The following is a 16,552-nucleotide window of genomic DNA, read 5'->3' as shown; positions in this document are numbered from 1 at the left end:
CAGCTGCTGCAGTATTTGCATATCACACACATCTATAATTGATATCAAACATATTCTGCTGGCATTATGTCCCGATAGTGGTGTTCTGAGATGATTTATGCTTCCTGCCTTCTATTGTCCTGCTTGATCAGTCAAATAACATCTCCCAAAGTGTTATGTGATACTAACATCTGTTGCCAACACAATATCAAACCCTCGGAATTCTGTAACCAACACTGTCAACCGATTTCCACTCGAAGTATCATTAAACTTTACGTGCTGTTGATTCATCATATCGCTTAACAAAGAACACGTTTACATATCATACTGGGCCAACAGCTGGGGTGTGAAAAATGCATATATTAACTGAGTGGGATGTGCAAATAAATCAATAGTTATCATGATAGTTTTATTTATTCTCAGAATACTGAATGGTAACCAGATACATTGGTTTCGATAATGTTTCTGTTGATAATTTATGCATCTGTTCGTGACAGCATGAGAAGGCCAGACTTTTTAAGAATTTGGTTTTTGAATCTGTCAACTCAATAAATTTGAAATGTGATACAATAATTGAAATGGAAAGTGTTTCTTATTCAGCTGACCAGAAAAGTAACGTGTTTTATTATAAAAATCAAAAGAATAAATTATCTAAAATACTATAATTAAAACCTGTTAAAAATTAATTCAACTCATGGCCCTACTTTTTTTATGGAAATATAAAAAAATATTTGGAATTAGAATTATTATTTTTGGACACACCAACCTGAATTTTTGGCCAAAAATATGTAAACAAAACGAAAAGTCAGGCCTAAGTAGCATAGGAAGTTCAGGGTGATATTTAACTTGCGTGCTATCGGTTCTGTTGAGTGTCAGAGATTATTCTGTTTCTTTATGGGCAGACCGATGTTGTTGAGATACAGTGTCTTATCAGGCAGCCCACGACTATCTAAGGTTCTTAAAGCCTTATCAGTCGCAATAAAACACATTATCAGGCTTAGATTCTGGAGCTATGTCCTATCTGAGGCGGTAGTTTATTTAGATGCATCCACATTCTTGTGAAACAGGTGGCTGTAATGGGATAAATTGAATAATATTTTGGAAATTAGCAGGGTGTTATGGTAAATGATTTAATGCAGCATAATGCATCGTGATGAGTGAATGAGAATGCATGGTTGTGGGGAAAATAGCATTGTTGATGTAAATATTGATGAGTTTATTAGAAAGGATTTGAAACTTTGAATTTTTTCTGCTTTAAGATGAATAACATTTACGTTTAATTTTTCCTATCACATTGTTTTCACTGAAAGACATGTAAAAGCTTGGTTGTGGTGACTGTTAGCAGCATTGCAGAATGTTTTGTATATATACTGAACCAAAAAAGTTCAGGATCAGGAGTTTTTTGTGGATATGTTTATGAAATTATGGTCTCAGTGTTCAATTTAATAAAAAATTCCCAAAATATTTTTATGATCCCTAAGTTTGTTTGTCCAGTATACAAGCAACATGAATGGTATGAACATAAATTTCTAAATACAATTTTTCTGCTTGTACAAGAGGTCTCTCAGTCAGTCTTACAGACCCTGATACAAATATATGAAATACAGCCCATGCAAGTCTATAATGTTTAGCAAGTCTAGATATCTGAAAATGAATAGAGTCTCTGGGCTCCTTTTAATTAATTTTTTTTTAAAGATAATTTAACAATTATTTTTTCTGTACGATATGTTCATCTCAGAGACTAGATGTTAGTCTAGAGGTCTCCTGGCACTGTTATTAATCAACTGGTATCTGCTAATAGGGAAGTCGTGGGGAATCCAGGTTATAATTGGTCCCTTGAAACCGATGGAGGTGACCAGATCGTTTGGGTAGTGAGGCCGGCTGGCTTGGTTGATTGTTGCTCATCATATCAATCACAAGGATTATCTGGACATGACTTGATTACATACAACCAGCCTTTAACAGCTTGAATATTTGTGTGTCTTTAAACAAAAAATAAACACAAGCTAATAATGCTGGGATACAATGAAAATATATCCATAATTAGCATGTGTGGAGTTTTCATGTATCCCATCATGCATTGTAAAACAATTGCTGTGGAGAAGTGTGTCGGATCCAACATGTATAATTACAGAGGACTAGTTATTTAAGTCTCAGTGTCATAAAACAGGGTAAAACAATACTCACTTACCTACTCACATTGCAGCCTCTCAGACCGTCACTCTGGCCCTCAACTCCAGTGAAACCGGAAAACTGTTTGTCACCAGGAAGTTCACCTTTTACAATTGCAGCAACTTCAAGACGTGAGTTATCGCCCTTTTGGATTTCAACTTCAAAATATGAAACTCTGTTAACTCAATATTATTGAAATAATGTCCAATATACTACTCCACTTTTGATAGGGACATTTCATCTTGCGAGGGCACACAAAACTGATCCTCATGTCAAATGTATATATAATTATAATGACATCTGATTATCCCTGTCAAAAGTTGAGTAGTATAGAAACTTTTGTTGACTGTCACTGGAATAATGACAACTTGATAGTTAAATGTTTTTAATATTTTCCGACATCAAGTCTTTGGAAGGCAATCAGAGGTGATACACATGAGGTAGAGGATTTGTGGATGTCAACTTCTTTATTATGAGGGGCGGTCAGGTAGCCTAGTGGTTAAAGCGATTGCTCGTCACGCTGAAGACCCAGGTTTGATTCCCGACATGGGTACAATGTGTGAAGCCCATTTTTGGTGTCCCCCACTGTGATATTGCTGGAATATTGCTAAAAGCGGCATAAGACCATACTCACACACTCACCCTTTATTATGATAAAGATATGTTTTCCTCATAATAAAGAAGTTGACATCCATAAATTCTCTTCCTTATTTTACAACTTGTTTTAAGGTTAAATCATGTGATATGTTACTGTTGGTTTACTCTCCTTTGTTGACAAAATTTTATTTTGATGTGAACTTTGCAAACTGAAATACTGCCGATGTGACTTAAAATTTGAACTCACTTGTTGATATTGCAGGTGCTCGTCCTGTGCAAGTTCCCCGTTTGTGTGTGACTGGTGTATCTATGAGAACTCATGTCACCACAACACCCTGCAGTGCCAACAAGGCATCATCAGATCACAGGCTGTAAGTAGATAGCCAGCCAGCACTGTAATCTCATCATTTATTACTTGGACATCACCCCCTGTGGCCATCTGCCCACACAATGTGTCTAGTATCCATTTCTTGTAAAGGTTCCTTCCAAAATGGAGGCCTGTGAAGATCCAGGGTAGAATAGGTCTTCATCAACCCATGCTTGCCGTGAAAGGCGACTATGCTTGTCATAAGAGGCGACAAAGGGGATAGGGTGGTCAGACTCGCTGATTTGGTTGACGCATGTCATCGTATCCCAATTGCGTGGATAGATGCTCATGATATCAATCACTGAAATGGCTGGTCCAGACTTGATTATTTACAGACTGACGTCACATAGCTGGAATATTGCTGAGAACGATGTTAAACAACAAACAATCCTACCAATAGTGTCATTGTGGCCAAAATAGCAGATGAGAGTGGCTAGTATTTACATGACCATGTTTGACCCTTAAATGTGGACACCGATAGCCCAATGGGTTAAGGGCTGCTATTAACTGTGTCCCTTTGTCATGAGTTTGAATCCAGTTATGATCCTTGGTTTCTCAGCTCCATACATAGGTTTTGTGTATGTTAAACATCTGCATCACTACTGGCTTTCCTAACACATTCCTGACACACCATGACAACTAGAATTACCGTTCAAAGCGGAATTAAACCCAACTTTCTAACTGACATGAAAAGTTTGTTAATGAATTTGATTTGCTGAATATTTCAATGAAGTATTTTGTTTAATCACCAGAGCACCTTGCCGGGTAAGCGTGGAGCTGTCCATTGCCCACGGATCGAGACGAAGGTGACCGACAACATCTATCTGCCTGTCGGGGTACGCAGGAAAGTTCTTCTCAAGGGCTACAACTTCCCACGCCTTGGGGTGAGTATCCGTTATCATTGTTATATAGGAATGACATCTTACTCGGTATTTCACTGATTTGGAATCCTGCCGAATGATTTCTGTAAATCATTGAAATTGTTCCAGCTCCCAGACCCACAGTGAAATATTTTCGCCACCCCTGAGAAAAGAATATGCGTAACCATCAGATAGTTTGAGCTATTCCGAGGCAGCAGTCTTTCATCCAATTAAAACCACATTACTTTCACTGCTGTGTTTAGTCTCTTGATGATAGACTTGTAACATTCTGATAACAAGTATCTCGAATGTCATCGCGCAGACTTCATTGGATATTTTTGGCTTTGTTTCCAGTCAACATTTGGTAACTATGTGTGTGAAGTGGACACAGGGTCTTACACATACAAGGCGGCGGCAGAGAGACTTGATGACACACACATCACCTGCGACATGCCAAAGGTAAGGCATATTCTGCAAATACTGCTAGTCCACATATGGAGAAACCCTCGAGATTAGACTTGCCTGGCAGATGGGTAGTTCAGTGTGGCTTGCATACTGCATACTGGTCCCACTTTTGGGGATTCCAGTCTGAATAGGTCCCCAGTACTCCATGCTGACTAACAGTGACTAAATGGGTATTGGGTGGTTGCACTCTGTTGGCCCGTCTTAAGCAACCCATTTTTGCCATAAAAGGTGACTATGCTTGTTGTAAGAGGCGACTAACAGGATCAGGTGGTCAGGCTCACTGACCTGGTTGATGCATGTCATCGTATCCCAATTGCGTGGATCGATGCTCATGATGTATATCACTGAAATGGCTGGTCCAGACTTGATTATTTACAGACCGCCATCGTATAGCTGGAATATTGCTGAGTGCGGCTTTAAACAACAGACAGACTCTGTTATTTGTGTCATCTAATTGTATGACATTGTATCCTGGCGGTGGGATGTAAGCAAATCTATCAACCACTATTTTGCCAGGCCAAGACTCAATCATTTACATGCTATAGTGGTATTGCCATAATATTGCTCACCCGGTATGAAACAAAACATTAACAAATATCTTCTCATCTGAGAAGCTGATCAAAATACATCTATTGATTTACTTTTATATACATGACAATTATGTTTGTTTGGTGTGTGGACATTTATGGATGTTTTATAATGGAATATGTTTCAGGGAATTAGTATCCTTCAAATGTTACTGTGTTTCAGATTGAGTATAGTCAGGCCCAGGGTAAACTGGAAGCCCTGATGAAGGTCTACTGGGGAAGCAAGTTCTACTTGGAGACCACCACACCTCTCATAGGTAAGGGATGTACCTGCTGTGATTAACGAGCACATCATATTTTTTATTATTCCTGAGTATACTGAATGGTCTAGTTGGGTTTTTCCCCCACGTAATAATTGTTGAAACATTTATGGTAACATTTGTTTTTCTATGAAAAAGTGAGTAATACAATGGCGGATCCAGCATTTTTAGAAGGGGGGTCCAAAATATCAAAATCCTCTCTCAAATAATTTTCTGCCTACAACACACTACATTTGGTTTTCAAAAGAGGGATCCGGACTGGATTGTCTCATCAAGATTGGATTATTTACAGCCTGATTTGTATAACTGGACTATTTGTGCAGTGTTAAGCAACAAACAAGCCTATTTTACCTGGCCTTCCTCTGTCCCCAGCTACGGTGTACAAGTGTGATGTTTTGGCCAACTTCGAGTGTGGACTGTGCCTCAATCTGAACTACACGTGGGCGGCCCTGGAGTGTATGTGGTGTGACAATACCTGCAAGTACAGCCCCAACTGTAACTCGCGATCCGTGTCCTCCTGCCCTGCGCCAGAAATAACTCGGGTAGGTATTCTGAAATGGTTTGGACTTTTTGGTGACATCTTAGTAATCAGGACCCCATTCCCCAAAGTGCTAAGATGATCGTAACTCCGATTCTTTAACATGGGCTTACAACAGTCGTAGTGCTATGATCACTTTGTAGCAACCAGGGCCTCATTCCACAAGGCGATCATAGAGCAGCGACAATTGTAAGCCTGTGTTAAAGTATGATAATTACGATAACTTTAGTGCTACGATAGCTTAGTGGAATGGATGTCGGGTCCTGTTCAATACAGCAATCTTAGCGCTATTACTGTAGTATATCTATGTTAAAGTATGGGAGTTATGATCGTCTTAGCACGAAGATCACTTTGTGGGACATGGCCCAGTGTCACATTCCACAGATTGATCTTAGTGCTATGACTGTAGGTCTATGTTATCAGAGTTAAACTTGTCTTGGGGCCCAGATTGCTGAGCGGAACAGGCCCAGAAATGATATCCTGCCACCAAGATCTTCCTTACAGGGATTGAGGAGACCAAAGTACCTTAGTTGTGTCAATTACAATTAATTGTGATGATGATTTGATCACCCTACTACAGTACTTTGGTTAGGAAGCTGCTTAAAAATCACCAAGCAGGTGTCACTGACTTGGTGTGACCTTGTACCCTAGGAGTATGGCTAGATGCTCAGTAGCAGTGTTCGAAATAATTTTGAAACCCAACAAGACAGTCGGGTAGGTGACCCATAAGTGTTGCCTGCTCATCTTCAAAGTTACCTGCCTGCATTCACACATTGTAAATATTGAAAAATGCCGAAAAATAAGAGAGAAAATGAGTTTTGATTCAGATAAAATAATGCTTACAATTACTCGAGAATCTACGAGAAGTTATGATAACACTGAATATGTAAATTGGCTAAAATTATGTGCCAGACATGTTTCATGAGGAAAGTTGCATCCAGCCCAACAGAGAAGTTACCAGCCACGGGCAGGCAGTTATTTGAGACAATGCTCAGTATTCTGGCCAGTAGTAGTCTAGCAGTGGAAGCATTCACTGTGTTAAACTCTCTCTTCGTGCCCCCTACTATGATGTAATGGTACTTTAAGAAGTGTAAGGCCTAACTCATTCTCAAGGACTCTTAGTCAGCAGTGGTTTGTAAATAACTGATGCTGTCCACTCTCACATTCCATTTCACTCACTCACACTCTCTTTCACTCACTAACTCATAGATGTTGTTTGGGAGTCTTGGAAGCCATGTTCCTGAGATCGCTCTGTAGAATGGCCCACAGATCTAAGGGATGTCTCTGCAAATGCTGACTGACTGTTCATCCCCTGAACAAATAATATCAAATCAAGCAGAGGAATCTCTTTACAATCAGTGTCAGGCAGACACCTACAACATGCCAATAAGTGTTCTCCAGATTGACATATCCCCAATTATCTACAATTCCTTTTTTATAATTCCGTGATGGGCAGAAAGACTTGTCGGACACACAACCTGCTTAAAATTCCAGGCATATCTTACCCTTCACTTCAAACCATTAATTCCAGGACAGATCTGAGCTTTTGTCTTTGAACATGCATCTACAGGAGATTGGCTCCCCATATAGTGACACAGTCTGGAAAATCTCACTGCACTGACATCAATAGGATTTCTGTCTGCTGTCTCCCAACAATATTCATTAATGTCCTTTGAAACTGTGCACAAGAAATAAATTGAGATTAAAAGGCATGCAAATATCTCTCCAGGGTTATCAGGGTAGTTGGAATTTTCTTTTCAATTTATCATTTTGCATGTTGGTGTATGAATAATGAAATATGCTTGATAGTCGCAGCATGAAGTAGACAGTGCATGTGGTGGTCCGACTTGTTGCTATTAAAGAGGCGGTTCCAGTTGGAAGGGTTACTTGTACAAGACATGTTTGCAGACAGGGATCTGTTTGGGGGAATCTGGGGTGTTTCAAAGTAGCGCTCAACTGTTTACGGATGTTGTCGTCTTTTAGAGTGTCTGGTTACAGTGTAGTACAGTGGTTCGAGTGTTTGCTTGTCTGTTTGAAGATTGGGTTTGATTCCCAAGAAAGGTTTAGTGTGTGATGCCTTTTCTTGGTGTTCCTCACTTTGATATTACTGGATATTGAATAGACAGAGTCCCTTAGTCTGTCTGTAGGGGATCGGTACGTGATGTATCAAGAGTGCCTTTTTCATACCCAGTTAATACATACTGGTTTGTGTGAATCCTAATTCACTCACTCTTTCACTCTTCCTTGCTCACTCACGCACCCACCCACTAATACACCAGCTTTGTGATGGTGGTCTGTATATGATCCAGTCTGGACCAGACAATCCAGTGACAGATAATTTGAGCATCGATATACTCAATTGGGATACAGTGACATACATCAACAAAGTCAGCAAGCCTGACCACCCGATCCCGTTAGTCACTTCTCAAGACAAGCATGGGTTGCTGAAGACCTATTCTAACCAGGCTCTTTACGGGTCCACCACTTGCAACTTTCCTTTTTCAGTCACTCTTCCTCATTCAATCAGTCTCTTCCTTCCTCCCTTTCCCTCATTGAGATGCAAGGAATGACGAGATACCCTGTGCATGTAAGACCTAAGCTGACTGTGTGTCATCGTTCCCCTTCATCATCAGTTATCACTCATGCTATCAACCTCTGGTTTGCCTGACCAGGATGACTGACACCCCTCATGAAATAGCTGGAACATTGCACATTTCACTCACTAACTTGTAACTGAGCTACAGCCTCAGTGACCTGGATAAGTTGTAACAAATTTAATTGGAGGAAATAAAGAATGGATGAATGTGTTTTTCAGGTATTCCCATTATCGGGGCCCATCCAAGGAGGAACTAATGTTACAATCGAGGGCAGCAACCTTGGCTCCACATTTGAAGACATTGAGAATTCCGTTTTCATCGCTAGTGTCAAATGTATGCCATACCGGCATCTCTATTCTCCATCGAAGAGGTAAGAAAAAGACACGCATTCAAATCTTTGCTGATTACAAAAAGCACATTTAAAATGAAGTGCCTTATCAGTTTGTCAAATTGTATATTGACCAGATGGATTGAAGAGTATTTTTCTTGGAATAATAAATTACATCTGTCATGAAAATGAGAGACAATATTTCAGCATTCGTTTAACCAGAATTCTGCGATTCTTCATATGTCATATTGTGATCAATGTCTTTGTATGCAAGAGGCAGGATATCAATTTGATATCATTAAAGAAAATGTTGCAATATTTTGAGGAACAGTTCGTCCAAAAAAAGATCCAAATGATTATTTCCGAAATAGCTTTTGTGTATCTGGCAAACATGTAATTTTTCCATTGGTTTGACAGTGAAATTGCCTTGCACTGCCCTTGTAGTGTTTCAATGATGTGCTTGTCATTTAAGGAATACATTATTTTCTCTGAGTACGACTGTGTAGTGTTACAGGTTGTGTTTGACAGAGGCTTGTTGTTCCGTTAGTTATAAATCTATTGGGGACTTGGGCTGGGACGGGTTACTCGGGTCCTCGGGTTGGAAGGGTACTGAGTAGGACCCGGGTACCCTCAGGACTACTCGGACCTGTGGTTTGTCAAAAATATATTGTTTAATGACAAACATTATCTGGAACTCTATGTTAAACTACAAGTCACTAATGTTAGCAGTTCTTTCTGACCACTACACCCATTTCTACTGACTTTAATATGTTTGAATAAAGATAAAACATCACTCAACTTAAGTGTATGCATGACCAGAACGTTTTATACATGTATATAAATACATTTGTCCAAGGCTACGGTCAAACTTTTCCCAATCGGACAGTTTGTACCTATCTCTTGAAACCTACAGCGGGTACCCGGGTGGGGTCAGGTAATAGGGGGGTTGGTACCTAGGTTGTAAATTTTAAGTTGTCCCAGCCCTAGAATGGACACATGTGTTCGATCTGTTCAAACAAAGGGTACGTGGTGGGGTAGCCTTGGTGGGGTTCCCAAATTTGTACAATGTGTGAAGCCCATTTGTAATATCCCCTGTCATGATGTTGCTGGAATATTGCTGAAGCTTGCGTAAACCCCACTAGCTCACACAACAATATGTGTAACCAGCAATGACATAAGGGACCTTATGGGGGAAAAATCACATTTTTGACTTTTCATTATTTTTTAAAACAACAGTATCTTCGGAACATAAAAATAGAATTCACAAGCTTCAGTTCTTATCTATTACAGGGATACATGATATCAAACATTTGAACTCATTTTCCGACTTATGACTGTTTTTAGATATAATGTCTGATGAATTGAAAGTAGACATGTATGCTGAACGGTTTTAAAATAATGTTTTTATTACATTACAACTAACGAGAGAGAAAAAAGATATTCACTGAAGTAAGTTAAAATCAAACATCTTAGCAGAATTTATCACAGCAGAATCGTATCCTAACACCCAGAACGGCATAAGATGCCTTTTATCCTGGTGGGTCATGCATCTTTCAAACATTTCAAATATACTAGGTGCGGTGGGGTAGTCTAGTTGTTAATCATTCGCTCGTCACACCGAAGACCTGGGTTCAATTCCTCACATGGCTACAATGTGTGAAGCCCATTTCTGGTGTCCCCCGCTGTGATATTGCTGAAATTTTGCTAAAAGCGGCTTAAAACCATACCCACTTAAATATACTAGGTATTTAGAATGTTATATTTATGAAAACTGTGTTTGTACATTTTATGGCATGGTTGTTACAGAATCGTGTGTCGTGCTGATTGGCGAGGTCAGGTTGCCGAGGGATACGTGACTGTGAAGATCGGTGCTGCGGAGGCCCAGTACCGTGAAGCCACATTTCATTATCAGGTACAGACTAAGTCCTACATAAACACTCTGATGGGATCCATCCTCGATAATGAAGGGTCTTGTATCGCCATACTAAATACCCTGGACCCATTCGCCATGATAGTTTTGTGACATCACTGCTCAATCTCGACCATGCATAGAATTTCTCTGTCTCATGAGTGTAAAGCTAGTGGATGACCAATTTTTGCAACTAACTTTTGTCAACTAATATGGGGAGCACATGGTTACAATGGCATGTGAGAATGTCTTATTATTATTATCATCATTATTATTATGACAGAGTCCCCACCTGGAGTCCATCTATCCTGTGAACGGCCCCAAGGCCGGAGGGTCGCGCATCACCATATCGGGGCGTAACTTGAACACTGGAGGGCATATTGAGGCCAGCTTCGGAGATGTGCCTTGTCTTGTGGAGAGGTAAGCGTCAGAAGACTTTAGCTAAACATACTATTTAGTGATTATGTTCAATGATGAGCTGTTATTTAATATAATAATCTTCAACAGAATAGGTTCCCATGGTTGTAGGAGCCACTGGCAAGGATTGTATGGTGACAGTGTTGACTGATTGTGTGTTATTGTACCCAGTCACAAACTGCTGCTCATGCTGTGCACTGATGCACACAAGATGCACTGGTTGCAGGGATATAACTAGGAAATCGCTCCAGCTCCCTTCCAATTGCGTGAAGGGGAGGTCGGGTAGCCTAGTGGTTAAAGCCTTTGCTCATCACACTGAAGACCCGGGTTCGATTCCCCACATGGGTACTATGTGTGAAGCCCATTTGCAGTGTGCCCCCCTGTGATATTGCTGGAATATTGCTAAAAGTGGCATAACACATTAAGCTGACATGCTGTGATGGAAATGAAATACTATTCAAAGCGGCATCAAACCAGACTCACTCACTCTAGGCCACTGCATGCTGCTAACAAATTCCTAGAACACAATTCTTTCGTTTTATTATACTTTAATCTGTCATGCAAAGAAGTTACAGAACACCCAATTCTATCATATTACTATAGTAATATGCTGTAGTAATATGCCATGACAAATTACATACAGTAACATGGAGGAATCAGATTTTCCTCAACTTCTTTTGAGTAGTATACAAATGTCTTATGTCTAATTTTGATTCCTGGGACAGCTGTGAATCTGCTGATGCAATCTGAAATCTTGTGTTATCCACATCTTCCTGACATAGCTGATGATGTTGTTGCAGCTCCAGTGTGTCGGAGAGCTCCCTCGTGTGTGTGACCACTGGGGTGTGGGATGCCACGCCCAGGTCCCCCATCAAGCTGTTCTATGATGGAAGAGAGTTTCCTCTCAGTCGAGACTTCTTCTACCGAGAAAACCCCTTGATTGAGAAAATATCCCCCCTCACGAGCATTGCCAGGTATGATAACTTGAACAGACGAGGATTTAATGATACACCTAGACTGACACTAGTCTCTGAAAATATATAGTCTTAATAGAAACTAACAACTTCCTTCAAATTGAAAAGGAGCCTCAGTGAGATTGGAGAATCTGAGGAAATCTAGACTTGCTTCATTTAGAGCTATAGTGTTACAGTAAGGGCTGGGCGGAAGGGGAAATAATATGGTTCAGGGACTGTGCTAGGATACACCTAGTTGCATGATGTTTAAATGCATAGTGTGACAGTAAGGTTAAGATATACTTGGTATTGATGAGGATGCAACACACTATTAAGAAAGGAATTATACAATAGGCAACCCAACCTTGTGTCCACTTGTCTTGATAGTTTCTCATACTGTCCATGGACCCGTGAAGATTTCGGGGTAGAATAGGTCTTCAGCAACCCGTGCTTGCCATAAAAGGCGACTATGCTTGTCGTAAAAGGCGACAAACGGGATCGGGTGGTCAGGCTCGCTGACTTGGTTGATACATGTCATCGGTCCCAATTGCGTGGATCGATGCACATGATATTAATCACTGGATTGTCTGGTCCAGACTCGATTATTTACAGACCGCCGTCATATAGCTGGAATATTGCTGAGTGCGGCGTTAAACAACAAGCAAACCAAATCATACTGTCCATGAAACATAAATATCTGACACACCTCAGCAAGTCTATACTTTGGCAAGTTTAGAATTCTTCAGTTACAGAGACTAGAATCATTTCGGAGACTGTATGTTAGTCTAATTTCTTGATGGCTTCACAAGTTTTTATACAGTTAATCTTTGTTAGATTTGCATTCTGGTACAGTATTCGATGTAATAAGCGCCCACGGCGATATTTGCTAATATATTGGCTAGTTAGCAATCCCAATTAACACCCCTTCCAATTGATCAATATACACAAGACTTATTTATTCGTCTATAATACGCAGTCGTGTGTTATATGCACTCTTAATTATGGGTAGTTAAATTCTGAAAAAATATATCTGTCCTATATAAACATTTCAGGCTGTCAGAATAAACCACAAAATTTATGATCTTTCAACTCATTTTTTTCATCACCAAAATAATATTCTAATAAGAGCCCCCTAGCTCAAATTTTGAGAGCGCCCTGGGCGCTTATTACGTCAATTACGCTAATCTATTTCCAAAGTGGAATTTCAGTAATTCTGACAATTTGATTACTTTGTTATGGTATCTGCCTTTTAAAAACAGAGATATGTTGAGTCACATCAGTTCCATGCGAATGTCGGGAATGTAGGATTTGAAGGTTCAGAGAAACAGGACTCCTGTGTATTGACAAATTTATAAAGGTTTGGTTGAGGCATGTTATGTCTCTGACAGAAGATATGTCCTGGTTCTCAGGTTTCAAAGCCTGGTAAAAACATTGTCCCTAACATGAAAGTATTTTATTTCTGCTTCAAAAACGATTCTGACACAGAATAGCATGGGGGTTTTCTCTTTAAAAAAAACTACCATCTTTCCTGCTCTAATGTTTTTAAAGAGAGAAGCTGTTGTTTCTATCATTGATGTACCATTTAACTGACTCTGAAGCTCGTCATGATGGTATTGCGCTTCTTGTGTTTCAGTGGTGGGCGATACTTGACCGTCCTTGGACGCCATTTCCGCTACATCCAGAAGCCTCAGATGTTTGCCTACATCCCCACTGAGAATGGAGAGTACTTCCCCACTAAGAACACTGTGAGTGTCTGCAAGCGGGAACATTATTGATGAATAATAATAATAACTATAGGTCCATTTGTAACGTTCCTCTCCCATTCCCTGCTACGTTATTATTGCTCTGGTCAATAGATCAGTGTGCCCTAATTCTGAGCCCTTTATGGGGCCCTAGAATGTTTGCAGTCACATTACCATCCCATTCTGCCGGGTACCCAGTTACTGCTGGGAGAACAAAGGCTTATTTTGAAGAAGGTCTCTTGCCTTGGGAAACACCACATGCAACCTGTGTTTCAGTATTGGGCATGACCGAAGGCCTAGAAACTCCAGGCAGAGGAACAATCTTATTTCTGTCTTAATATGGTGGTTTGTCAGCACGATACCCTGATCATGGGTTTAACCAAAGTGGTAAACGTGTAAGACCTGCATCACTTAGGGCTGTCCTCCCACATCAAGCTGACACGCCTTGATTGAAGTGAAATACTGTTCAAATCAGCTTAATCCCAACTCATTCACTCAGTCACTCAGTCACCCATTCACTCTTTCCCTCGTAAATTATAATCAACCTTTCACTTAATCTCCGGTTTCCTTGAAATCTTTCTGCATTTCAACAAGTGTTCCAACACTATTGCACACATAAATAAACTTGATTGTCTTTTACCAGGACTGTTTCATCCATCATGGGTCACTGATGAAGTGCCCGACCCCATCCCTGCCCCGTCTTGTGCGGAACCAGGTGCGCCTGAAGCGTGACGCACAGCAAAAACCACCCCTGGTAGTGGAACTTGGCTTCATCATGGATGGCGTACTGAGTGTCCGCAACCTGTCAGGCTCTGGCATTGATGCCCAGTTGGAATACTACCAAGACCCTCAAGTCTACAATTTCACGGAGAAAGACAGGACGAAGATCTTCAAGGGAGAGATGCTGATCATTGAGGTATGTCAAACACTTGCTCTTTACAAAAGTGTGTTTTTTTGTCCAGTTACCATAGCAACCATGTATTCATGGCAGTCATTGGGTGACCCAACACCACAATTTGCTGTGCAGAGTTAACCGTATCCTATGGTCGTGGGGCGGTCGGGTAGCCTAGTGGTTGAAGCGTTCGCTCGTCACGCTTAAGACCCTGGTTCGATTCCCGACATGGGTACAATGTGTGAAGCCTATTTCTGGTATCCCCAGCCATGATATTGCTGGAATATTGCTAAAAGCAGCATTAAACCATACTCACTCACTCACTCCTTTGTCGTATGAGTTTGAATCCGGTTTGTCTGCACCATACCATGCTTGTAGTTTCACTTAAGTTGAAAGTTGACTGCATCACTTCGGGCAATCCTCTATATGTAGCCGATACACTATAATATTACTTAAAAACCTTATAAAGTATTGTTGAGCCAAATTTTGTATAAACTTCAAGACTTTGCTAGAAGGAGTTATGGCACTTTTTTTGTTACACCTTATTATAAATGTAGCAAAAGTTAAATTTCTCTTATATTGCTGTCTTCTCAAAGATGTAGGTTACTAGATTAATGAGCATTTTGCATATCTATGTCTTAAGGTTCCATATTCCTGTTACCATAGTGATGAAGAAAAGAATTTGAATATTCTGATTCAGAAAGGAAAATAATACACTGTTACATGCTGTAATGAAGGTGGCACTTTTCATTCCAGGGCCACCATCTGACATTGGCAGCCGATAAGTATGATGTCGTGGTTCTGATTGGCCAGCAGCTGTGTAATGTCACCACCCTGTCATCCAACCAGATTGTGTGTGCCCCGCCCCCTAAACAACCCCCAGGGATCAACGGGGATGGGAAAGAAGATGGCAGGGAATACCCAGATGTCTATGTGAGTAGTAGATGACCTATAGAGTAATGTTATGTCCGGGTTAGAATTGACCCTCTGGGCCCCGTTCCACAAAGCATTCTTAGCGCTAAGGTGATCGTTACTCCCATACTTAAACATACGACAGTCGTAGCACTAAGGTTGCTTTGTGCAAAAGGGCCCAGGGACCTATGCTGGTCGCAATAGGCAACCAAATGGAATGGGTGGTCAGGCTTCATGATTTTGTTGATTGTGTGTCATCATACCCTGATGGCATGGATTGTTGCTCATGATATCAATCACTGGATTATCTAGTCCAGACTTGATTATTTACAGACCATCGTCATACAGCTGGAATAGAGCTGAGTGGGGTGTTAGAAAACAAACATAGTCAGGTTTATGGGATAGCTACTGTTATCAAGTCCAATGGGACACTTGATAAGCCAGGACTGTTACTCATGTTACATATACAGTGTCAGAAGCATCCTTTCCTCCTGATATGAGGCTAGCGCTGAGTATGGATTTTGCTAATTGCTGTCAATTAGACCTTGTTTCTTTGTCCAATAATCTATAAGTTGATGAGAATCATGTTGTAATTCTCACGACGTGTTGTTCAGATAGGTCTATGTTGCGACATGGCCATGACATCGGCTGATGTTACTTGGTTCTTGGTTAATCAGAACCTGTTCATGTCATGACAAATCCATAGTATAGTGTAGTAAACCCTTGAAGATCCTGGTTCGAATAGGTCTTCACATGATTACTGCAAAAAGCGACTATTCTTGTCGTACGAGACGATTAGCAAGATCGGGTGGTCTGGCTCGCAGATTTGGTTGATGCATGTCATTGTATTGCAATTGGGTGGATTGATGCTCATGATGTCAGTCATCAGGCTTGTCTCCTGCACCAAGCTGACACACTGTCTTAACACAGAGACTCTGTTCAAAATGGTCTTGTTGACCTGATTATGTTTCTAGGTT

The 16,552-nt window shown here is 40.5% G+C and overlaps 1 protein-coding gene across 10 annotated transcripts in view; it reads left to right on the top strand.

Moving 5' to 3' along the window:
• The window catches only part of LOC139446192 (plexin-B-like), a 222,278-nt gene that overhangs the window by 183,308 nt on the left and 22,418 nt on the right, over positions 1 to 16,552 (top strand). For all 10 annotated transcript variants that reach the window (XM_071227500.1, XM_071227509.1, XM_071227499.1 and 7 more), the window contains 13 exons: positions 2,186 to 2,282; positions 3,011 to 3,119; positions 3,868 to 3,999; positions 4,330 to 4,434; positions 5,191 to 5,284; positions 5,660 to 5,829; positions 8,641 to 8,792; positions 10,557 to 10,662; positions 10,943 to 11,079; positions 11,877 to 12,050; positions 13,663 to 13,774; positions 14,415 to 14,687; positions 15,420 to 15,596. In XM_071227500.1, coding sequence (XP_071083601.1) covers positions 2,186 to 2,282; positions 3,011 to 3,119; positions 3,868 to 3,999; positions 4,330 to 4,434; positions 5,191 to 5,284; positions 5,660 to 5,829; positions 8,641 to 8,792; positions 10,557 to 10,662; positions 10,943 to 11,079; positions 11,877 to 12,050; positions 13,663 to 13,774; positions 14,415 to 14,687; positions 15,420 to 15,596 — 1,838 coding nt within the window. The remainder of the gene's footprint in view (positions 1 to 2,185; positions 2,283 to 3,010; positions 3,120 to 3,867; positions 4,000 to 4,329; positions 4,435 to 5,190; positions 5,285 to 5,659; positions 5,830 to 8,640; positions 8,793 to 10,556; positions 10,663 to 10,942; positions 11,080 to 11,876; positions 12,051 to 13,662; positions 13,775 to 14,414; positions 14,688 to 15,419; positions 15,597 to 16,552) is intronic.

Source organism: Haliotis cracherodii, unplaced genomic scaffold (genome assembly GCF_022045235.1).
Source record: "Haliotis cracherodii isolate W230 unplaced genomic scaffold, xgHalCrac1.p SCAF_6, whole genome shotgun sequence".
NCBI lineage: Eukaryota > Metazoa > Mollusca > Gastropoda > Lepetellida > Haliotidae > Haliotis > Haliotis cracherodii.
This window is presented reverse-complemented; position numbering and strand designations above follow the sequence as displayed.